Below are 24,766 nucleotides of genomic sequence, written 5' to 3' on the forward strand. Positions count from 1 at the left end.
CAGCGGCAGCGGGCTCCCCATCGACAGAAACCGCTTCATTGTTTCAAGGAGAGGGAGACCACGCGGGCTCCAGGCCCTCAGTCGCTTGACTAGCAGTGTGCTGGGACAGAAAACCTATGGAATTGGTGCCACCAAGTGGCACAGAGAGCAATTGTTGGTGTCTGTGCCACCAGCACCTCGTTCTCTCCTCTCCATCCCTCTTCCTTCCACCTCTCCATCCTCTCTCCCCCTCTGCCCTTGAAATGGCGCCCACAAGCATCGTTTAACCAGGCGGCTGTCCTTGGGGGTCTGCGAAGGCTGCAGACGAGAGACAGGGCTTTGAGATCTCATCTGACTTAACTCCATAGTTCCTCCCTGCGCTAAATCAGGTCAATGAGCTTATTTGTGTCGAATAAATGAGCCTAGCCAACTGCTGAGCTGCTGCAAGACTATTTATCTCGGGCTTCCAAGCTGGCACTTAGCAGGCCACAGGCAAAGCAAGGACAGGCACACGTGTCAGGGACTGAGCTCTGAGGGCATCCCCGAATTCTGCCCGGTGCAGACCTCCCAGGAGAAATGGAGTCCAGCACACGAGGAGAGCGAGCACGGCGGATCCCAGCTTCAAACAGTGCCCGCCGGAAGGCTCCACGAAGCACATGGGAGTATCTTTAAAAGCAGAGGTCCCTCGTGCCCTCAGAAACCATCACACTGCCGGACACTTGTCAAAGCAGAGCTGGAGCTTCGGGGGACGCTTGGGCTGCCCTGAGCTCAGATCATCCTTCCTCCAACACCAGATGTCCAGTAAGATGATCCACACATCTTTACCCAAACTTTTCGCATAGCTTCCCCTTCCTTTCTGCATCTGAATGGCCTGCATATGAGGAGATCTGGCGGGCTCGTCCCGTCCTTCTCTCAGCTCGCAAGGGGAAGCCTGGGCCAGGCTCCGTCCCCGGCAGGCTTCGTGCAGGTCCGCTCTGGACAAGCTGAACGGCCTACCACTTACTTGCACACAACAAAAAGCCACCGCATGGAAAGAGCCATCCTCGTGTGCAACTCTGAAAGGGCTTTCGAAGCCTCTAACCTGGCTTTATTTCAGAGGCCGGATCATAGAAGCAAAAACATGCACTTTCCTACTCTACAATTAGCTATAATTGCGTTACATCAATCTAACAGGGACTGTTTATTTTTAAATATTATCTACAGGATTCTACTTGATTGGCATACTAACATAAAATAACATGTTTATGTACAAAATACAGGCAAAACTTACATCAAAAATGACATGGTTATCTTTGGGGCCTAGGAGTCTAGTTTGGCACAATTTAATTTCAGTGTAGTTTCCTATACTGTAAGGTTTCTACTTTGTAATCACAAAAAGAAATGAAAGGAAAACCTTTTACCGAGGAACGACTACACAAGCCCTTCTTCGGAATTCCAAGATGCTCTGGGTAACTCAGGTTAAGCACACCTGAATAACTTAGCACCATACTCAGGCACAGCCGTGTATACAGCTCTGTGATTCCCTGCCAAAAGGCAGCTGTTTCTTATGATGGAAAACACAACAGCTGTTTTCACAGGTGCAGAGCAGCAATCCATGAGAAGCCGGTCCCAGCAGAGAAGAATACAGTGTCTATTTAACATTCGAGGAGGAAGAGGCAGAAAGCGGTGAGCCCCGGCTGAAATCTTCGCGAGAGAAGGGGGAAGCCCTGCTTTCAGGAAAACGGGTCTCCGATGGCTGGTCCGCTCGTCCTGTGAGGATCAGAGCCCAGGATCCAGAGGCTGGGAGGCACGAGTTCCGGTCTTGCTTTCACACACGGCGGCATCTCTGGCTGGTCCCAAACAGAATTTCCCATCTGCGAGATACCTTAGCCATCACCCTCATTTCACCGATGAGGAAAGCAACGCCAGAAAACATTACTTTACTCCCAGTCTTTAATGCCTGCACGTTCGTCAATAAAATTAGGCGGCCACCCACGCACCTCATACCGCTGGTGTTCTACTTACACACACCAGCGCCCTTAGTAACAGTGGGGTGTGGCCGACATAGTCTGAAACCCCAAATTTCACTGAGAGCCAACGCAACCGTTTCTTACTCAAACTTTTGATGTCGTGACAACCCGGACGGCAAGCCAGAGCTTGCCTGCTCCACCTTGCGTAAAAAGTCAACAAACTGGGGCACCTGGGTGGCTCAGTCGGTTGAGCATCTAACTTCGGCTCAGGTCACGATCCCACGGTTCATGAGTTTGAGCCCCACGTCGGGCTTGCTGCTGTCAGCCTGTCCGCGTACCGCCTGCTTCGGATCCTCTGTCCTCCTCTCTCCACCCTTCCCCGACCTGCGCTCTCCCAAAAATAAATATTAAAAAACAAAAAAACAAAGTCAACAAATTAGAAAAGTCCAAAGCCGAAGGAACTATTCTCCGTCTCAAAAACGTTTGTTTCTTTATTATAATATTAAAGGCTGGCCTTTCATTTTTAGAAAGTCCAGCAGCTCAGCTCTATCACTGGATAGGAATCAAGCCGTAGGCACAAAATAACGGACAAGGGCCCCTGGGACAGTTGTCCCCACTCAGCATACTGCCAGCCCCGATCCCTCCTGGTGCCTGTGAACGTGGACTGACCAAGGAACTTCGCAGATGCGTGACTGCGCAGGAACAGGGAGACCAGCACCCACGACTGCTCCGGCACCCTGATAACAAACCATGCGGGACAAATCCAAGCAGAAGGGCCTCGAAGGCAATGTGCCCACAAGCCACGCGGTCGGGAAAGCACTCGTGTAGGAAAGAACCCTCATGATCCACAGGCAAAAAAAGCGTTACTATATCCTTGTGCGGCACCTTCTTATAGCAGAGCAAACGGAATCTGCAGTGGCATCTCCCAACTCCCTCTACCCCCCCCCAGTCACCCCACACAAGGAGCTGCTGGGGGCGGGGGGACCTGGAGAACAAAGCTGTCATGTTGGGGAGGGGACTGTTTGTGAACCTGCAGGCCATCCCACAGCGGAGCGTCTGCTCTGGGATCACACTAGTGTGCTAAGGACATCATGGCAGAGTAATAATGCTGTTCGTGGAGGCAGCACTGGGCTGGGAGAGACCAGTGAGGGAAGTAGCAGGTCCCCTGGGATTCCAGGGTAATTTAATCAGCGGCGCTTTAGCACGGCTGAAAGCAAGGGCAGGGAAATAATAAAGTCAGCTCCAAGCTCCTGGTAGCTTCTCTGTTCCACCTAAGGGGGAAATGTGACCTGAGGGTAGGGCCTCCACCTAGGCCCCGCTGACATCTGGAGCCAGGTAACCGTGTCATGGGGCCCACCTGTGCGTGGCAGGATGTTTAGCAGCGTCCTGGCCTCCACCCACGAGAGGCACCATCCTCCCCCAGTTGTGACAAAAATGTCTCCAGACCTTGCCAAAGGTCCTTTTGGGGACAGAAGTGCCCCCGCCATTGCTGTCCTAGGTCAACTGGAAAAGTTAGCCCTCACTTAAAAATGCTAAGAAAAAGAAAGAAAAGTTGGGGCACCTGGGTGGCTCAGTTACGCATCTGACTTCGGCTCAGGTCACAATCTATATCGGTTTGTGAGTTCGAGCCCCACATCAAGCTCTGTGCTGACAGCTTCAAGCCTGGAGCCTGTTTCAGATCCTGTGTCTCCCTCTCTCGCTGCCCCTCTCCCATTCGCGCTCTGTCTCTCTTTCAAAAATAAACATTAAAAACAAATTTTTTAAATGCTAAGAAAGAAAAGTTGGCCAAGGTCAGGGACAGTTCACTACATTTGAAGAATGGCCTATTAGTACATGGAAGAGTTAATGTCAGCAGCAATTAAATAAATACAAATTAGAACACTGACATCCATCAGCACAGTTAAATGATAACATGAGGGTCTCAGGGGTATGGCAAAAAAAAAAAAAAAAAAGACACTCCCACAATTTTTAGGTCACAGTAAAAACTGGTGCATGTTTTAAAAACATGCATTTAAAAGTGCTATTATCAATGCATTGTTTGTAGCAGCCAAAAAAGCAAATGTTAATAAGCTAAGTGTCCTCAGCAGGGGGTTAATAACATTATTGTAATCCACAAAATTGACACCATGTGGTCATTACAATTATTACAGGCCTGTGTGTTCACATAGGAGGATGTCCATCACAGGACTGTCTTCAAGAGGAAAACGGGCACCTGTTTCTGCCTGAAAAGTCATGGGAGAAGAGAAAGAAGACTGGCGCTGATCTCTGGGTCATGGGATTTTCGGTGACTATTAATTTCATCTTTACATATTTCTGAGTTATCTGAAGTTCTTCATCGTGAGCATGAGTTCTTTTAAAACTAGTAATAAAAATAATGCCGGGAATTCTGTAATCGCCACCCTTCCACCTGAGGGGCCCACGGCCCCCCGCGTTGTGACTACCTGACACTGTTCCCCTGCTGGGCTGCAGACGGCGGACTTTGTGCTGAGCACTAGGCTTCACTCGCGCGGATACCTCACACGGGTGACCCCACTTTCCAGATGAAGGGCCTGGGACTCGGGAGAGGAGACCACCCAGAGCCCCCCCGTCAGCAAGCAGTCACTAACCACAAGACAGAGTTCTCTCCCGCCAGCGAGGGAGCCGCCAGCACCACAATAAGCAACATCTCGGCACGTGTACAATTTATCTGCAAATCCCAACGCCAGGAAAAGCCTTGCTGGGGATCCTGCAGGTGGCGCCGCCCGAGCCCACAGTCCTCTGCAGCCACACCAACCAAGGCACTTCCCGGAGGCCTGCAGTCCGCCTTCGGGAGCATATGGACAGCTGACGTCCAGGCTCTAAAACCCCATCCCCCGCTTTCCAAGAGGTGCCGAGCTCCCGCCGCGATGCGATGCCAGCCCCACATTGCCAGGTCTAGGGCTGCCCTGAGGCCCCGGCCTGGTGGAGGCAGCTCACCCCTCCTTCGTATCTGCCTGCCTCGGCACCTGACACACTCTGCTGTTTGTTTCCCTGTTGGGACAGATCTTTGCACTCCAGCAACAAGCAGCGCAATTAAGATTCAGAACTGGGGGAAATGCTTTAAATTGTCCTCTTACCTTTAGCCCCAAACACTCATCATTTAGAAACTTTTTTTTAATTTTTGAATTTTTTTTAATGTTTATTTATTTTTGAGGGGGGGGAGGGGCAGAGAGAGACAGAATCCGAAGCGGGCTCCAGGCTCTGAGCTGTCAGCACGGAGCCCAATGCGGGGCTCAAACCCACAAGCAGTGAGATCATGACTTGAGCTGAAGTCGGATGCTCAACCGACTGAGCCACCCAGGCACCCCGTAACTTTTTTTTTTAACTAAAGGTATTTTTGTCCCTTCTTTCAGGTTTCCCTAAAATCCCAGCATGTGTCATGTGCTTTGCTAAACTCTAGGCATGCAGAACTAAGGTGAGGTCCCTGATTCTAGAAACCCTCAGTCAAGGAAAAACCAACCACAGCGTGCAGAGCAGGGAGAGGTTCTGGGCTGGAAGGCTGGGGAGGCCGAACAATGTCCCAAGTCCTTCAACGACTTCATTATGTAGTCTGCAGTGTTGTGAGTTTCCAAACCAGTGAACTTGACTTAAGTTAAACAAACAAACAAATAAAACATATTCCAGGGCCAAATGAAAATGACCTTCAAATTACTGACCCAATTTGGCTACTGAGGCCCCCCTCTCCTCTCTTTTGACCTGGACAACAGAAATCTACACTCTCAAGGGGGGGACCGGTGGGGGGGATGATCATGGCAGAGCTGGCGGTGGAGCTGGCGAGAGGCGATAGCGGACCTGAAGCCAGAGATGAAGTTCTTGTTCTCGTCCTGTGGTTAAATCACAGTAGGAACTCTGGGAAGTCGCTTCGCTTCTTTTTCCTCATCTGTGGGGTGGGAATACACGCAAGCTTAACTCTCTCGCACAGCTGTAGGTACTGTTTGTGAAAGCACTGAAAACACAGAACGTGCTCCTCGGTATTTCAAGCACGAAGTAAAGAGGCGTGGGTTGGTCCTCGATACGCACTGTTTTCACATTAAGTCTACGTTACCCTGCTCAGAAGTTCAAATAAGCTCCAAGGAGAGACTGACACCAGTGACAACCACGTAAGACAGACTCCCACACCAGACTGAGTCACCAAAAAGATGGTAAAACACCCAGACATGCACCTTTCTCTCACAGACGAAGTTTGATTTAGCACCGTGAATACACACAGAATCCAGAAAGTCCAATGCAAATTAAATAGATTTTCTGGGGAAAAAAACATTAAAAACCAATTGCCAGACAGTTCACCCCCTGAGAAAGCTTATTTAGGGGGACAAACCACTTTGGGAAGATAAATATAAGATGTAACAGGAAGTTAAGGGAAATTTTAACTGCTACATACTGCAGAAACACACTGGAAGGCAAACATGGTCCAAAGAAAAAGCCATGCTTGGAAAAAAAATATATATATATACGTATACATATATATATATGTACATATACCTATGTACATATATATATATGTATATACACATATATCTCAAAAGTGGATTGTAGAACTAATGCCCTGCTCCAAGGTCAACAACTTGAACAACCAAAAAATGAAAAATACCTTGCCCAAGTGAGGGGCTCCAGGAAAGATCTGTGCGTTAATGTCTCCTGAGAGCAAAGAGCCATACTATTTGAGGGGCAGGATGTCTCTGAGGACCAAAGATCTGAGACCTTGAGCTTGAGAGAATCAGTGTCACATGAGAAATCCTGGGGGGTGCCTCGAGCATGTGGACGCACAGCCGCATGTCCAGCATTCACGGACTCATCCCACTGAGGGCAGGAGTAAGTCTCTTACAGAACCTTGACAGAAACCCGGGCTTTCTTCTTCCTTGCAAATCAGAAGGAAAGTGAAGGTCTGAACCTGTTATGTGTCCCGAAGCTGACAGCAATGAGGATGACTCTCACAGCCAGTTGCTAGATGTGTCTCCACGTAGCAATCACCTTGAGACCGGGCTTCCACAATAGGAGAGGAGAGGAGGCCGCGGTGACGTCCTGAGGCTCCCAGTGTGCCACAGCTGAGCAGAGTATAATCATTTCAACGGCGGCATGGGAAACGAGAACAAAATCCTCCAGAACAACAAGCCCGAACTTCTGGTCGTAACAGTGCTCACAGAGAGGTAAACGAGCATATTCAAATACCACTACGAGAAAACCTGAGGGCACCCGGTGCCCCCTGCTAGGAACATGGTACGGAGCGGGAATGGAATAGTATCTTTTGAGTTATTGGCAATTTTACATGTCAGGATACGGTGTTCAGAGCCCACACCCGAAGATGCTGTGAAAACAAAACCAAAAATAACTACCTTGAGAGATCACGCGCTTTCAGAGGGGCGAAACACTTCATGTGGGTGAAGGGATGACTTAGCTCATGAAACTCAAGAACACAAGAAAACGACAACAACAACAATTTCCTTGAATATATTGAACTATCAAGGCAAGGCATCCTCCCCTATCAAACATTATCACCTTCCCACTACTCCAAAGAAATGCAATAAATAACTTTACAGTGAAGGGTTCCATGAGTCTACCATGGTAGAGGTGTCCCCGAGTGCCCACGCCTCCACCAGCTCGCCCATAGTCTGTTCCTGAACGTGACTTGCTGGCGTTTCCAAGCTGCTTTACAGAACAGTTTCACGGGTTAAAGCCCAGTGGAGAGTGAGGCCAAAAGTACAACACAAGAAGTGGTCAAAGCCAAGGTCAAAGCACGAAGACCCTCTTCTTCCAAGCGGACTAGAGAACACTGGAGCGTGGCTTCGGGCCACAAGTTCTTCGGCGGTGCCTGGTCGCCCATGGGTCGTCTTCCGTGCCCGTCACGCAGGGAAGAGCTCAGGAGGGCTCTCTCCGTAGCAATACTTGGCTATGGGGTCCCTATAGGTGTTCTCGTGTTGCACGCTCTGTTGGCAAAAGGGAAGATAAGAGCGCCATGAGAGAGAGCAGAGTTTCACATTTCTCCCTCGCGGAGCAGTGGAGATCAGAGCAGGACTGCGGGCAGTCACCCCCTGCAGGAGCCTGGATGAGGCCATCTCCAAATGCCACCAAAAGGCTCCAAGGCACTTGTCTGAAACAAAGGTGGAAGCTCAACACAGAATGCCAACGAAGAGCATGAAAATGGGCAGAACATCACTATGTGACTGTTTCTTTTTACGCCAACAGTGAGGGGTTTTTTTTTTTGCTGTTTTGGTTTTTTTCTTTTTAAACAGCCTAGCTATGACCTGGGCAATTCAAAGCAATCATTTTTTTTGCAAATGATTTTAAGTTAGATTAAGATCCAGTGGGTGCTTTGCTCCTGACTTCTGTGCTCCAAAGAAATGCAGTTCCTGGTCCTGAGCCCTGCAGAGACGAAGGAGATACCACCTCACGTGGCTCTCATGAAGGTTTATGTACCTCGAGGTCTGGCACATGAGCCCAGCCCCACAATACCACATAAGCCTCATTTGGCTAAGCAAACGGAGAGTGTGACTTAACAGACCATCATCCCCGATGGCTAATTTTCCAGCAATTTGTTTTCACACAAGCAACTTGAGTTGTTGGCTAGTCTGGAGTTCGCTAATTAGCCCAAAACCAATGTTTAGCAGCTAAATTGTAAGTATTAATCCAATTTATAGACATGCAGCAAATCTCTTTTTTGGGATACTGCAATCAACAGGCAACCAGGATCTCTCTCTTTGCAATAAAAAGATAGTTAGAAAAGTTAGCGTCTTCCCTTAAGACTGGAAACAGCGTTTGGGTTTTATCGGTTAAGGAAAGAAAATATTCCGCCTTTTCTACCACTTCTCAGAATGAGAGAGAATCTGAATCAAAATGAGTCATGTGTTCAGCCTTCCTCCACATTTCCTTCAAAGCCCATTCAAGTGGAAAGCTCTTCCAGCAAAACAAGACCATCAGGAATTTCTTCATGTTTTCCAATGCTCATTATAGTCCCTGAAATATTTACCCGGTGATTCTGAGTGCTCTGAGAGCAGACCAGAGACGGACAAAGTGGCATAAAATCAAAAGGCGGTCTACAGAAATCTGCCAAGGGTACAAGAGTCGCAGAGAATGACAAGTCTATCTCAGACGAAGCCAGCAGTCTTGGAGACGCCAAGGACAAAAACCAGAAGAAGCGTGCTTGCACAATACACGTCTGCTGATCTTACGACCCGAGCCCCGACAACACCCGACCACACAAGCTGAGAGCCAAGGCTGCAGAGCGATGCAAAGGCACAGACGTGCAGACACTTGCCGCGGCAGGTGCAGCGCCGAGTGGCCAAAGAGCAAAGCATTTACTGACAGCATGCTAGTGAGTACCGAGAGCTCGACAACCGGCAGATTGATTCGTGTATTTTTAAGTGCCCACCTGCCCTGTCCCCGCAAATCCTAAAATAAACCACAACTCTGTCCCAGAACAAATTACTACTTCCTCTGAACAAGTGGTTGCTCGAAAGCCTTAGTCACATTTCAGTCAAAGACGCGGGGAGAGAACTGCTCTCAGGAACCGGACTGCGAGGGCTCTACCCAGACTGAAAAATAATTTTAAGCTCCCACTTGAAGTGCAGACATGCCAATCAGATAGGGGAGATGCAAGCTGATTAGACCTTGATTTAATATAAATATTTTACTTCCCTAATGTGTGCAACCTCCCGTTGACATTCTAACCACTATCACTGCACCAAACAAAGCTCGACGCCGCTTCGCTTAAATCTCTTCTCCATTATTACTCTGCCAAGAGGCCTCCACTGCGTATTCTCGAGTTTTCTTCCAAACCCTGACTCCCGCTCGCCCATCCCCCAGCTAGAGGCATCACAGCTTCTGACCTGGGATGAGGTTCTGCACTTGGCCAAACACAATTCAAAGTGATCTTCGACGGCCATGAAGAGGTTCTGGAATGCCACAGCTGCCCGGTTGAGGAAGCGCTCCAGGAGAAGTTGCTATGGAAACAAAAGTTAGTACCTGTAATAAATTCCAGACTCAGCAGCACAAGGTAACCTTGGATATTTCTCCTGAACTAAGAGACTGCTGATATGGAAGGGGGGTGGGGAGGGAGACAGCAAGCTCAAACGCACACGCGCCCTATACCCTATGCATCAGGTATCTGATGAGCAATACAGCAGCCCATCCTGCAAAACTAACTGGGAACCTCCTTTCACTGTCAACCTTTCTTCACGCAGCAATTTCTGACATGTCCAAGTTCCCTCCTCAGTGCTTTTTTGTTTTTTTAATGTTTATTTATTTTGAGAGCGAGCCCACAAGGGCAGGGCAGAGAGAGAGAGAGAGAGAGAGCGCGCGAGAGAGAGAGAGACATCCCAAGCAGGCTCCGCACTGTCAGCACGGAGCCCAATGCAGGGCTCCATCCCACAAACCATGAGATGGCGACTTGGGCTGAAATCAAGAGTCGGATGCTTAACCAACTTAGATCCCCAGGTGCCCTCTCAGTTCTACCTTCAGAACAGCTTCACGTGGAGACGTCAGTGCTCATCATGAAGTCTCATCCTAAACAGAGAGAGGAGGGGACGTGGAGGGGAGCAGCTCCGCGTACCTTGCTGGGCTGCAGGCAGCAGGACACGCAGTACTCGTAAGCGCTGCAGCAGCCGTTGGGCAGGCAGCCGTCACAGCGGTACTGCTTCGTGCCGGGGACGTTGACGTTACAGCAGCCGTTCACCAGCAAATCCTTCCTTTCACAGACGTATCCTGGAAGTCAGAGACTCACCTGAGTACAAAGCCGGCAGTTCTCGCACCTCGCTACTGGGGTGACCACAATGAGGGTACTGCGCGCAGAAAATGCAGAGACAGAACGTGGAGTCTGGAGCGTCCCAGGCACCAAAGGGCCAGGAGTCAGACACAACGGGACCAGAGCTTTCTACGTGCGGTGTTTACAGGCAGCATGGACTCCCACGTTGTAAGCAGGCTATACATTCTAACCCACCTAAAGCGACCTTTCGGTCTGCTGTCATGTGTTTGATTTAATCACCACATCAAGTCACACCTAACCAACGTAAGCTACTCTCTCACCTGTGATTGAAGAAAAATGGCATTGTTTTTAGAAAAGGAAAAAAAAAAGAAAATAGAAAAAAAACCAAGGCATTCATTCCTGAAAGTCGGAGCCGTCTGGATTAAAAAACCAACCAACCAACCCTCCCCCTTTACAAATATATTTTAAATGCCTGGCATTTATTTACTTAGTAGTTTGGAAGATTTTTTTAAAACGTAGTCCTACCTAATCTTCATAAATTGATTCAGGCTGTTTGTAAGTATATAGGCCTGGGACTCAACTAGCCCTCAGCATTAGGGAATACAAGTTCTCTACCACCCAAGGGAGAAAAATCCTAATTCCCTCCACTCCTCATAAATCCCATCACCTGTACACTCCCTCCACCCCAATCAAACCCATCCTCAACTTGAAGGAAAGAATCTCCTTACAAAAACCAATTTATTGTTCAGAGCTGCTAAACAGACATTTCTCTACAACCTTCTGGGAGTGGGACAGAAAAATGTAAGAATAAGTGCACGAGGGACACCACATGGCCCTTGGGAAACTCCCAGGTGTGTGCAACCAGCCCACAGGTCTCCACCCGGGCCCACAGGTGCCCACAGGTGTGGAGCAGCTGTCGCTAGCGTCATTCCATTCCAAATGCCCCAGCTTCTTAATTCTCAGACAATGAGACTCGGTGAAGCACAAGGTCGTTTTCTGAAACTACTCTGGAAAACACAGTCTGCGCGGGAGCAGGAGGCACCAGTACCATAACAATGGAAGAGACTCAGAGGACCCGCACTTAACACCTGGAAAACTGGAGCCTGGAAAGAACCAGACCCCAGTTACCTGAGAACTAGGAACTTTGCGTTGCTGTTTCTGACTATGCCATTCTGTCTTCCACGCTGAAAGAAGACTTGAACGCCATAGGAAATGTTTCTGGGATTCCCAACTATTCTTACTCATTTTCTCCACTGGGATTATAAACAAACAAAAGTCCAAACAGGCCAGCGTGTTTCTCAAAATTCTGCCCCAAATAACTACCCTCCAACCTTATTACCTCTGTGTCAGGAAGATGTAAAATATAATGTAACCTAAACTCCACTTGTGAAAACTATCTTTCTGCCCTTTTCTCTCTCCCGTATTGTGTCAGCACCACTGCGTGCCTTTTGCGCCCCAGTGCTAGCTGCAGGTAGTTAGCCTTGAAACCACAGGTCCTCCTGACTGCTGGTAAAATAAAGCTAATCAAGATTTCTCCTTTTGCATCGTAAATCTATTCATGCAAATGTTGTTTCCAACAAAGAGTCCAGTAAGATCACAACCTCAGAGTGTGTTGCTACTGACTGAGAAATTAACTCCTAACCCTGGAAAAGCTTGCCATTCTAATTGGTTGTCTTATTTAATAACTGTTACCCTGGAAATATTTGCGGTGGCACCTGCTTGCTGAAAGACATAAATTCCTCCAAGTTTTCTTTGTACTGTTTATTGCTTCTCACAGTCGTAAAGGTACAATAAAAACTATGGCTCCTGGATTTTTATTGATTGATTCTTGGAACTTTTTACTTTAAGAAATCTGAGACTCTTTGTCTCCCATGAATTAATCAGAGGGAAATTATTCGTTTGTTAGCTACAACAAAAAACGGCTGTCACTCACAACCTAATGTTAACCAGGAGACCCAGGGGGTTAAGACTTCATGTTTTCTCACTGGGTGTCATACGAACAAAACAGTCTCCAAGCAAAAAAGGACTGGACTCTAAGTTCAGTCCTGGCCCGGGGTCTGCCCACTGACTGGCTCTATCACCTTACGGAAGTAAATTGCCTTTGCCAAATTTTAAGAAACAAAACAGAACACAAAAAGAAGCTATCTGCGGTATAATTTGCTTTCTCAATGCGATCTTAGAGGTGGAGGCTGACACTGGCCATCACTGCTGGAGCATCAGTGCATTTTTGTGCAAAACTGTCCAGCTCTTCCACCGTAGGTGGGTGGTTTGCCTCTGATCCCTTCCTTCAATTCCAAATAACCTCATCTGGTCTGATACCTTTGAGATCTTTTCGTCAAGGTTTTATTTATTTATTTTCTATTTTGCTGGGAACACAAACTTTTTTGAAGAAACAATAAATGCACGGCCATTGTCATGTTAAAGACTGCGCATCTGCATTTTGGTCGGTCAGTGTGTACAGAGGAGTTTTCCAATTCAAGGTCGCCTGGGTCAATCTCGCTACTGCCAGAGTCACAACCCACTTGTGCTCAGGTTCTTTGAAATAAGAGCACAAGTTACTCTTGCAAACAAACCAACCGCATAATCTCCAAACCACCAACTGAAAAGAGAAAAAAGAAATCTGTAGAACTAGCAGGGAACTCTGAAAAGCTGTTTGTGGATAGTTGACGTTAAGGAAAAGTGTTACTTTTTTGATGTAATCATGGTATCCTGATCATGGTTTACAAGAGTCCTTGCCCTTGTAGGCAAGTTCCTTAGCCCCTTGGTGCCTGTGTCTTCACCTATTAAGTAACAAGAACAATGCCCACACCTCATAGGACTGCTGCAAAAATCAGAAGACATATTCAAAGAGAGGTTTTAGCCCAGTGCCCGACATGCAGTTAAGAGCTCACTTAATGCAGGTTGCACATTCATGAGAGACCCTCTTTGGGAAGACTGGGCCAGCCTTCGTGTAGTGAGCCCTCGAGCAGTGGTCTAATCCAACTACCTCAACGGCACAGGAATCGCCTTTCTTATAGACTAAAAGGAGGCAAGAAAACTGTGGGAGGAAACCCCCAGACAGACAGGCAGCCATTTTCACTGTAAGAGTAACACATTTGGAATATGTTTATAATTCACGTGAGATCACCCAGTTAGTCAATGAGCACATTTCCGAAGTGCCAGAACCATGGGGATAGTATGTAGGCCACCAAGAAGGAATGCTGGTTACCCTGTAGAGTTCACCATTCAGAGAAGAGAACACTGGCAAGATCTGAATATCCTGGGGCCAGGACGAGACCGGCAGGAAGCAGCCTAGGGACTGGTGCAGGGTCCAATGCTTCAGAGACAGAATTATCAGGACCAAACTTCTCTGACAGTGAGGGGGATTATGAATGATGAGTAAGGTATGAGACACAGAGATGTGAGAAATGCTGGAAATGAGCAGGAAGGGACAAGGCTCTGTATAAAACCCAAGCGATGGACTCCCACTGGAATCCATCGCTGGCTGCAGAGAGGACGGGAGCCAGCCCTACCTAGCTCGTCCGTGATGAGGTGCTTCCCTTGAATGGAGTTCCGGCACTGGTTGCCAGGCCGACTGCTGTTGCCCAGGTGAAACTGCACTTTCCACGGAATGGGCTGGTCGTGGTCTTGAACCTGGAGGAGATTCCGATCTCTCACTGCCCTCTCCTCCTACAGAGACGACAAACAGAAAGGTTAAAGTACCGTTTCTTGCATTTCTGCCAATTTTTCATACGAACTACAGCAACAAGACAGAAACAATATAAAAAAGCTTGCCCAACAGGAACCGTCACCCCCACCCCCATATGAGCAAAGTCTGAGCCAAAGTCATAATATAAAAAGCAAAATAAACCTGTAGGAAAAGTAGTAAAATGAGGCTATGCTTCAAAACTGGCATAATTACGTTCACGGCCCCTGGATTACATGCACATTGTAAACATGTATGAAAGTGTTAATTCCATGCAAAACTTTGGAGGGAAAAAGTCTTAAACCTTAAATGATTTGCCATCGATAAAATAATTTATTTTTATATCAAAACAAACACATTGTGGAATAAAAGGTAAAATGTGAATACACTTTTAAAATAGAAGAGGAGATTTCACAAAATTTTGCAATGGTCATTTCAGACAATACCTGGACTCATCTGGAGCACAAGGTCACTTCCATTACGAGTACTTCAGTGGTAAACTCAGGGGATACTGAATTGGGAGGTTGGTTTTAGGGGCAAGAAGAAGCATGTCAACTCGCAAATTTCTCCTATGAAAAAACAGTGAGTATGCAACCCTTACAACATACCTTTCTTTACATAAGACATCCCTGCCAGCCAGCCCTTTACCTACATGTGCAAAGGGACTTGCTGCTCTACAGGCAAGCCCCTGCACCTTCTCTCCTAGCCTCCAAGCTGCAGCCGAGCTTTCAAAACTACTTTTCCTATACTATTACAGAAACTGAGGGGAAGGCACCTGAGTACCAGAAGACAAGCCAAGCATGAGATAGCCATCTTCTGAATCCTTTAACCTGCTGTTGGAAAACAAAACAATTATATAAGACTCTCTCCCAAAGGCTTTTTATATACTTTAAACATTCTACCTTTTTAATAGAATTCTGTGGCTTTTACCATTAACGATCTATCACGTGTCACCAGCAAAAGGGACTAACCTTGAAAGTTTGATGGCAAATGATATATACTTTAAAACAATGGAACAGATCTTTATAGTTACTGAGATTTCTTTAGGAAAGCAATCTGGAAAAAGCTATTAATATTTAAAATAAACACATCCACAGGGGCACCTTGGTGGCTCAGTCGATTAAGTGTCTAACTTCAGCTCAGATCATGGTCTCACAGCTTGTGAGTTCCAGCCCCACGTTGGGCTCTATGCTGACAGCTCAGAGCCTGGAGCCTGCTTCGGAGTCTGTGTCTCCCTCTCTCTCTGCCCCTCCACAACTTGTGCATGTGCTCTCTCTCTCTCAAAAATAAACATTAAAAAAAAATTTTAAAAAGGGGCGCCTGGGTGGCTCAGTCAGTTAAGCGTCTGACTTCGGCTCAGGTCATCATCTCACAGCTTGCGGGTTCGAGCCCCACGTTGGGCTCTATGCTGACAGCTCAGAGCCTGGAGCCTGTTTCGGAGTCTGTGTCTCCCTCTCTCTCTCTCTCTCTCTCTCTCTCTGCCCCTCCCCTGCTCACACTCTGTCTCTCTCTCTCTCTCTCAAAAAATAAACATTAAAAAAATTTTTTAATTAAAAAAAATAATACACATCCACACACACTCCTTTGGCACAGCAAGCACATTTAAAAAAAAATTTTTTTTTTAACGTTTATTTATTTTTGAGACAGAGAGACAGAGCATGAACGGGGGAGGGTCAGAGAGAGAGGGAGACACAGAATCCGAAACAGGCTCCAGGCTCTGAGCTGTCAGCCCAGAGCCCGACGCGGGGCTCGAACTCACGGACCGTGAGATCATGGCCTGAGCTGAAGTCAGACACTTAACCGACTGGGCCACCCAGGCGCCCCCTAAACACATTTTTGAGCTTCTCCTATAGAAAGTACCACCGTGTAAGGATGCACCAGGATGTTTACTACAGCACCGTTTACATGGTAGGAAAAACCTAGAAACCCAACAGAGAAATGACTGAAAAACACTGGCATAGCTATGGCCACTATGAACAACCCAGATGTGAATGATATATATTTATCTAGAGTAAGTTCTTAAATCTGAACTTGCACATTAAATTATACAGGGTCTTTAAAACAGATTCTGATTCCTGAGCCCAACTTCAGACTGAGTAAAAATCTCTGTGAACGGGACCTAGGAATCAGTATTGTTAAACCACCCAGCTGATTTTAATACAGAGACCACTGTGTGTAGACCACTGGATGCCCACAATATATTATTAAGTGATACCAGCAAGTTACAAAAGAACATGCATATTATCACACACTATAACAATGATAACAACATACACATACAAGTTTGTAAGAGCCGAGATAACAGTATGGAAAGATATGCTACAGACGTGGAAGGGACAGAGGTGATTGTTGACACCTTTTGTCATCTTTGGGATATCTTCACTTTAAAATAAAATGATAGAAGCATAATTATCATTAATATGAGAAGACACTGAGGGATCTACACGAACTCTGTATTACCCTTGAAACTTTTCTCTATATCTGTAATTGCCCCAAAATAAAAATTTTACTTTAAAAAAGCATGATTACCAACATTAAAGACAAAAACTGCCCACAATCCCACGGCTTAAACAAAGCTGTATCGATACGTATACATTGACTTCTAGCCTGTGACCCTGGCGTTTATACTACAAAGTAGGAGGCTTTGCATTCAACTCTTCTTGACACTAACTGGATGGTAAGCCATCCAAGTACCTACATTATCTTGACAAGAACATCTTCAAGGCTATATAATAACCTATCATGTTCCCATGCCATAATTTAGTAAACACATCTTCTACAGAATAACACCTTTGTTATCAGAGGTAGCATTGCAATAAAGTTTGTTTATTCTCTTCAATAACTTGTAGTAATGATTATCAAAACCAGTTAATGCTATATGCGCCAAATAACTTCCCCAAAGTTATCTACACCATTTGTAACATCACCAGCATTTACATAACAGTGTTTGCAATTTTACCACCACTGCGCCAGTACTGGATTTTGTTCTTTAATTTACTAAGTGTACAACAGGCACACTCAGTGGCTTTAATTTCTATTCTGCCTCTCCCTTTTGTTTCATTTATAGGCAAAAACTGGCACTGGCAGGAACAGGATGGGTTATATATAAACAACATCTATACTCCTTGGTTGGTGCAAGAAGAGGGGCTACGTGCAGAAGCCTTGGGAATATGGGGCAAATTACTTAGCTACATACAGTTTAACTACCTGGACATTTATATTCCTCTGCTCTGCTGGGACCCTATCAGTTAACTGCATAGTCAAGCTATGTCCAATCGAAACTGAGCTTCGAATGCTGCCCTAGATAAATTAATAGCCATTTAGACTAGTAAGCAGCTGGTCAAAGTACACTGGATCTCACAAGATTAAAAGTACTCCTAACATTACTCTCAAACTATCCTGTTAGTAGTCTTCCCGAAAGAAAACAAGTGTTCACAGCCAAGTGCATCCCAGAAGGACCTCTTCCACATAACTACACTCCTGGTAAACAGGAAGGCAATTCTTCCAGCACTTGAACTTGTTTTCAAACATGAATATTTAAGACCTTGCCAAATAGACTGGGTAAGAGTTGTACAATCAAAAAAAAAAAAAAAAGGCTGTACAAGAGATAGTGTAACACATGGTGACTTATGTAATGAATTAACACATGCATTTTTCTGAGGGTCCAGTCTCACCAAGCATGGCGGGGGGGGGGGGCACTGAAGGGATCCCTTCCATGGTTTTAAGCCCCTACCAAACTGATCTACCCTACTAGTTGTCTCAATTCTAGGCCTGTATATATACACACGTGCATGCACCTGTGTGTGTGTGTGTGTGTGTGTGCGCTCCCCCCGCAAAGGTAACAAGTCCTTAACAATGCATTAAGGATATACAGACAAAGGCAGTCAGGCTCTCTACTCTCAAGAAGTCCCCAGAGCAGTCGATAAAGAAGCATGCACAGAAATCAGTGCAATTAACCACAATGGATGTCCACACAAGGGTACGCTAGGGTACAAAGAAAAGAGCAGGAACAAAAAGGAGCAAAACAAAATAACATCTGAACTTTCTTCATAAATTATAAGGAGTTACTGTAATGCTTTTATTACTAACATATGTTACTTAGCCTGACTTAAAAAGGAGTACTTCAATAACTGTCCTATTTTCCAGAGGTTATCATAATGGTCAAATGAGATCAATGTCCCATGGTTGATGAAATTACAGGTCACTGTTTTCCTCCTCTACCCTGGGCAGTACTTGACAAACTTTCTGAAAAATATTTATATCTTGATAATCAGTGAACAACAAAACAAAAACAGATTAGCAGCTCTTAGGATGTATGACACTTCAGAAGTATCGAACTTACACTCTTAGTCTACCGCAACTTACATACTTAATTACGTTAAAGCTAAAGATGTTATATTTTCAAAGAGTTATGCACACAGCCCTGGACTTTCAGGAACTGCTCTACTGGAACATTAGGAGAAATTTATTTACATAAGAGGACCTCTAAGGATCCTTCCATCTCAGCTCAAATGCCCCACAGGGTTAGGCCCACCTTGTTGCTCTACCACAACATCTTGGTTTTTTTCTCTTCCTATCATAAGCCTGCAACATTTCTGGTCATTTGCCATTTCTGCTCCCTTATTCCCTGGCAGAATACAGGCTCTCGGAGAATAAGACCTTGTCTGCTTTGTGCCTTACCACCCCGCCCTCCATCTTCATCACCTAGCAGACAGCACCTAGAGCACAGCTGGGGTTCACTGAACATTTGTTAAACACACCCAACTCACTCGGCACCCAATCCTCTCCCCCAATGGCATTCCCACCATTGTCACTAATTTCTCCTGAGCTCCCATCTCTATCGCTACAATTTAAACTATCCCCCAAAGCATTAATTAACGTGAAAACCACAGAAAAGAGGAATTCAAAGCAATAGAGGACAATCAGCTATTCTCTAGGCAAAACAGCAGCTGCATTTGCTCCACGAGCTCAGGATCTCACTCGAGGCAGAGCTTGGGACCATACTGAGCTTTACAATTTTTCGTGGCCTCTTCTCAATTCAGTCCCAACACACACGCCCCCGCCCCATATATTCTATAGCGCATCTCCATTCCACAAGTGACGAACCTGAGGCCAGGCAAAACGAAGCACATTCGCCTCGTGTCGCACAGGAGTGCCAGCGACCTGAACTGCAGAGAGCAAGAGAAGCAAACTCAAGTGCATATAGGACGGCATCAGCCAGAATGGGCTCCGAGGTGGGTCCCGAGAATCCTTTATATTCTTTACACGGAGAATCTCGATATGGTAGTTCATGAGGATCATGGCTATTGATATTTATCATACCGGAAATTAGAAAAATAAATTCTTAAATTACTTTAAATTATCTATTCATTTAAAAATAACAATGAACCTATTACGTGTCAACAGGTTTTTGTTTGTTTGTTTTTGGTCTATGAAAAAAATCTTCAAAACGAAAAAGAAATTTGGTGAGAAGATGCTTTTTCGTTTCTGCAAACCCTTTCAACGTCTGGCAGAATGGAAGACACCTGGGTTCTCACATCACCCTCTGCAGTCAATCTGTTGCAATATGTTGTTTGGGTTGAAGCATATGAAGAAAATCTACCTCCCGCAGATGTGTCTTTGGAAATGGGAGGGATAGTTTAATGGTGTTGTCAAATAATTACAGATAATCTTCTTTAGTACTACGTCAAAACTTGACAGGTGTAGTTTCTTTTTTTTGGGGGGGGGGGGGGGACGACAAGTGTGGTTTCTTAAAAGGTCATTGCAAATGATGCAGCCACTTTGGAAAACAGTCTGGCAGTTCCTCAAAAAGTTAAGGATGGAGTTACCGTGTGGCCCATCAAGTCCACTCCGAGGACCATACCTAAGAGAACTGAAAACATATTTCCAAATAAGACGGATATCTAAACTGTGAATAATGTTCTGTTGTATTTGGAACAGAATATTATTCACACATAAAAATGAAGTACTAATGTATACTACAACATGGATAAACCTTAAAGTCACTGGCTTCGAACTGAAAGAAGCCAGACATAGAAGAATACACGTTGTATGATTCCATCTACATGACACGTCCAGAACAGCAAATCTGTAGAGACAGAAAGTTGACTAGTGGTTGCCAGGAGTTGATGGGCAGGGATAGAGAGAGGCGACCGTGAAAGTGTTTCTTCGTGTTCGATAGGCTGCGGGGGGGGGGGGGGGGGGGGGGGTTGTAGGGAAGATCGCAGAGCAGACGGCATCTGAGTCAAGACATGAAAAATTAGTTCGAGAAGGAAGGAAAAGTCATCCCAATTAAAAAGACACACGACTCACTCGTTTGTTCAACCCATATCTGAGTGCCCGTTAAGTGCCTGGCAATATTCTCAGGGGTGAGATTCTATGAGCAACACAGACAAGGTCCCTGTTCTCAAGAAAATTACCTTCTAGAAGGAAGAGAGAGGGAAGACAGATAAGTAAATGAACAAGAAATGTCCAGTTAGTGATTCCTACTACAAAGAAAATAAAGCAAAATCTATGGGCAAGGAACCTTAATTTAAATTGTGTCACCTGGTGTGGCCTGAGACAGTAACAGTCTGGCCTGAAGTGCTGAAGTGACAAAAAAACAAAACAAAAAAAACAAAACAAAACTCACCATGCAGTGACCCTGGAATGGAGTCTAGAGTTTTATCTGAGTGCAAGAGAAATCCAAAGGAGGATTATACCCAGGGGAGTACTGTGTTCCACCCCCCCCCCCCCCCCGAGATTATCAACCCTGTCACTGCTGGGTAGAGAAACAGACTGCCAGACAAGAAAGGAAGCAGATACCTGCTGGTGAGCTACTGCAGTAGTCCAGATAAGAGACGAAGGTAGTCCCATCTAGGGTGACAGCAGTGACAATCATGAGAAAGGAACAGAATCAGGATACACTGTGGAGGTAGACGCAGTACTTTAGATGTGGGGAGTGAGGGAAAAAAGGAAGTATTTGTGGCTTGACTACCTGGTGAAGAGTAATGCCACTAATTGAGCCTGGGAAGACTGGAGAGGAAGTGTCGGTGGTGGAGAATCAAAAGTTCTGTTCTGGCCAAGGATGAGAAGCCTACGACATATTCAAGAAGATGTCAAGTAGACAGGTGCATAAAAGAACTGAGGGTTTCTGTATAGGTCTAGGCTAAAGCTATAAACTGGGATATCAAGAGCATACAACTGGTATTTAAGCACTGGGTCAGAGAGAAAGGCAGAGATCTGAGTCCAAGATTACTATAACACTCAGTGGTCCACCAGACAGAGAAGGAACAACATGTGACCACAAGAAAATATCTGTGAGGCTGCAGAAAACACAAGTCCCTGAAGCACTTAGTTCATGCATGTCACCAACACATCCCAGTCAATATAAGAGGCTCACAACTCTCAGCCTCTCTGTTTGCCTAAGGTAAGAGGTGGGGTACCGTTTTCTAATCTTCACTTAGCTCTCCCACCAATCCCATTTAACTAGGGTGACCACACAGTTCATTTATTTGCTATTCGTTAATATATTTTATTTATGAACTCGACCCTTGGGAGTCAAAAAAGGAGCTTTTATTAATAACTACATCAGAGCAACAGCATAAACCGGATCATCCCTGATTACGCTGTGAGGTATGCGCACCCCTTCTAAAAACCCAAACGCTCAAACCATACGTCTGAACAAACTTTCAATTGCTTTGGCCGCATTTCTCACCAAAGCATCCTGCCTTTTCTCCCAGAAATTCTCACATGGGAAGAAAAACTAACGGGATGGGGAGGTAAAAAGAAAATTCCATCCAACCAAGTTATGCACAGAAGGTTACCTCGTGGGTCCTGCTGGGTCTCCCGGATGAACTGCTGAGCCCTCAAAGTAAATGCAGGCGAGGCACGCAAGCTCTGGTCTCGCAATTCGGCTTCTTACCATCCCTGCCTCTCTGAGCCTCAGTTTCCCCCGCTGCAATCTGGAGACACCCAACCCCCAGGTCTGCCAGGAGAATGAAACAAGAAATGCACGCCCCCTCTAAGCCCTGGACCCCGCAGGTAGAAGGCACGCTGATGGCAGTAAGGGTAATGACCACAGCTAAAGGCCGACACACCTGGGTTCGAGTCCCACCTGTACCCCTAGCCTAGCAGCTCCTTCTCGCCCGGGCACCAACGAAATGGGCAGGTCCCTTCGTCCATCCTCAGTCCCAGCGCACCGGACTCTCGGACACACTGGCAGCGCGGCTGCAGAGGGGGTTCCCCCCAAGCCGGGGGAAACCAGGCGGCTGGGAGAGCAAAGGTGGGAGGGCGGCGGGCAGCCACTGACCTGCTTGAAGGTGCTGCTGAGGAAGTAGACGAGCGAGAGCCCGAAGACCAGGGCGAGAACCCACCTCTTCCGGAGGAGCCGGCGCCACACCATAGCCGCCAGGTTCACCATGCCGGCGCGGACGCGGGGCGCGGCGGCCGGGGCGCACAGCGGGGAAGGCCCGGGGCCCGGGCGGCATGGCCCCTATACGGCCGGCGGACACATTAACCGCGGCGGACGCCGGCCCCTCGGCGTTCGGTGCAGCCAGCTCCCGGCAGCCACCCCGCGTCGCCCCACGTGACCCCTCCCCATGCCTCCCCGCCTCCGCTCCGCTCGGAGGGGCCAGGCAGCCTCGCTCGGCTCCTCGCTATTGGTCCCTGAGAAGCGACGGGCTCCTATTGGCTGAATCCCGAAAAGGGGGCGGGCAACCGCGTGCGCACAGCAAGAGGAGCCGCGCCGCGCTGCGGTCTTAGCGCCTGGCTAAGGCTACCTGACAGAGAACCCAACAAGGGGCCGGAAGCACTCGGAAGTCACGTGCTACCCGGGCCGCGCGCGTGATTGGCTTGGGAGGACGTGAATGATGCCGCTGTGATTGCCGAATTGTCTGGGCAGGTAAAAAGAACGCGGTTTTTTTCTCCGGGGATGGTTCGTATAGCCTCCTGCCCTTGCAGTCCTAGGGCGTTTTGTGCTGAACGTTGGTTGCAGAAATGAGAGACGCTAGCGGCTTTTTTCCCAAAGTGCACCTGCCTCTTTCCAGTGCATGTAACGCAGGGGATGCTCTCGCGTGCATTTCGGTGCATGTAACGGCCCCGGGGGCGCAACTGAAAACGAAGCATATATTGAAAAATCTCAGGGTAATTAATTCTTCATGGGGATGTAGAACAATGAATGGAACAGAAGGTTAAGAGACGCTTCATTCAATCATTCAGATGCATCCCACGTGCAGAATTTTGTTCTGGAATTCGGTATAGGAATAATTACGTGTGGCCTGCTTCCAACGTTTATTTATTTTTGGGACAGAGAGAGACAGAGCATGAACGGGGGAGGAGCAGAGAGAGAGGGAGACACAGAATCGGAAACAGGCTCCAGGCTCTGAGCCATCAGCCCAGAGCCTGACGCGGGGCTCGAACTCACGGACCGTGAGATCGTGACCTGGCTGAAGTCGGACGCTTAACCGACTGCGCCACCCAGGCGCCCCACGTGTGGCCTGCTTCCAACAGAGAACCTGAAGCCCCTCAAAATTGAGCGAGCATCTCAAAGTAGACTCTTGCACATGTGATTTTGGAAGCTGTGTCAAATTCGTGGGTGGAAACTTTGGGAGCTGTATTTTTTCCCCCAAGGATTTGCAAGTGATGGGGGGGGGGCGTCTTTGGGAGGGGGCGTTAAGGTGACATTGCAAGTTCTTGAAAAATATTTACACAATGAACATTCCTTCATATGTGCAGATGGTGATCCTGACCCACTTCTTAGCTGAGTTTTCAAAAGAGAAGAGAGGCTTAGCCACTGAATTGTCTCCCTAATCAGCTGCCCTAGTAACACCAATGCTGCCCCCTGAAGAAGGTCACGATTAGGAAATCATGCAAAACCATGTTCTGTTCCTTTCAAGGTTTGGAATCTGATGAGCTCTGGTGACCTGTGCATCCCTCTGCAGAGAAAGAGGAGGGAAAGGCTTGCTTTCTCTGGACTCTAGCGGTCACATCCCATCAGGAGCCCTGAAGGCCCACCTCAAGCATCATCAACATGGAGTTCTGAAGTCCATGTGGCTCCTCACCGTGAACCAGGTGACATGTCTGCGGGAGAATTCACATCCTTATTACCACTTTATTAAACGGGAGGACTGGAAGGAAGCTTTGGGTTTTGGCAACTCCACACCCGCTCCCCACCCCCCCACCCCCCATTCCCCATCCTCAGATGGGGAATCTGAGGCCACAGAGAGGTTGCTGATTTGCCCAAGGTCACACAGCAAGTTAGGAGCAGCATCAGTCCAGAAGCCATGTCTTGTACTGCCAGTCCGCTGCTTACCTCCTGTCATCCGACACGTCTTTGCCGCATGGTCCACTGCTTCCTCTCACGTGAAGACTCCCTCCACCCCTGGGTCTCAACATCCTCATCTGCAAAATGGGGTGATAACACTTCCCTCACTGGGATCGAATGTTGAATGGAGGGTT

The 24,766-nt window shown here is 47.1% G+C and overlaps 2 protein-coding genes across 8 annotated transcripts in view; one reads left to right on the top strand and one right to left on the bottom strand.

Moving 5' to 3' along the window:
• The window catches only part of SPRING1 (SREBF pathway regulator in golgi 1), a 170,806-nt gene extending 147,901 nt beyond the window's left edge, over positions 1–22,905 (bottom strand). For 3 of the 6 annotated variants that reach the window (XM_053206757.1, XM_027043799.2, XM_027043800.2), the window contains exons 1-4: positions 22,684–22,905; positions 14,157–14,313; positions 10,492–10,643; positions 9,770–9,883 (exon numbers count right to left, since the gene is read on the bottom strand). In XM_053206757.1, coding sequence (XP_053062732.1) covers positions 9,770–9,883; positions 10,492–10,643; positions 14,157–14,313; positions 22,684–22,797 — 537 coding nt within the window. In that variant the 5' untranslated portion in view covers positions 22,798–22,905. Of the gene's footprint in view, positions 1–7,379; positions 7,871–9,769; positions 9,884–10,491; positions 10,644–14,156; positions 14,314–22,619 lie in introns of those variants that run through there. The other 3 variants (XM_027043798.2, XM_015068522.3, XM_027043801.2) reach the window with 3 other exon arrangements.
• Positions 22,906–23,069: 164 nt separating this feature from the next.
• The window catches only part of RNFT2 (ring finger protein, transmembrane 2), a 66,799-nt gene continuing 65,102 nt past the window's right edge, over positions 23,070–24,766 (top strand). For both annotated transcript variants that reach the window (XM_015068586.3, XM_053205774.1), the window contains exons 1-2: positions 23,070–23,210; positions 24,205–24,379. In XM_015068586.3, coding sequence (XP_014924072.2) covers positions 24,356–24,379 — 24 coding nt within the window. In that variant the 5' untranslated portion in view covers positions 23,070–23,210; positions 24,205–24,355. The remainder of the gene's footprint in view (positions 23,211–24,204; positions 24,380–24,766) is intronic.

The sequence above is a fragment of the Acinonyx jubatus genome, chromosome D3 (genome assembly GCF_027475565.1).
Source record: "Acinonyx jubatus isolate Ajub_Pintada_27869175 chromosome D3, VMU_Ajub_asm_v1.0, whole genome shotgun sequence".
Taxonomy (NCBI): domain Eukaryota; kingdom Metazoa; phylum Chordata; class Mammalia; order Carnivora; family Felidae; genus Acinonyx; species Acinonyx jubatus.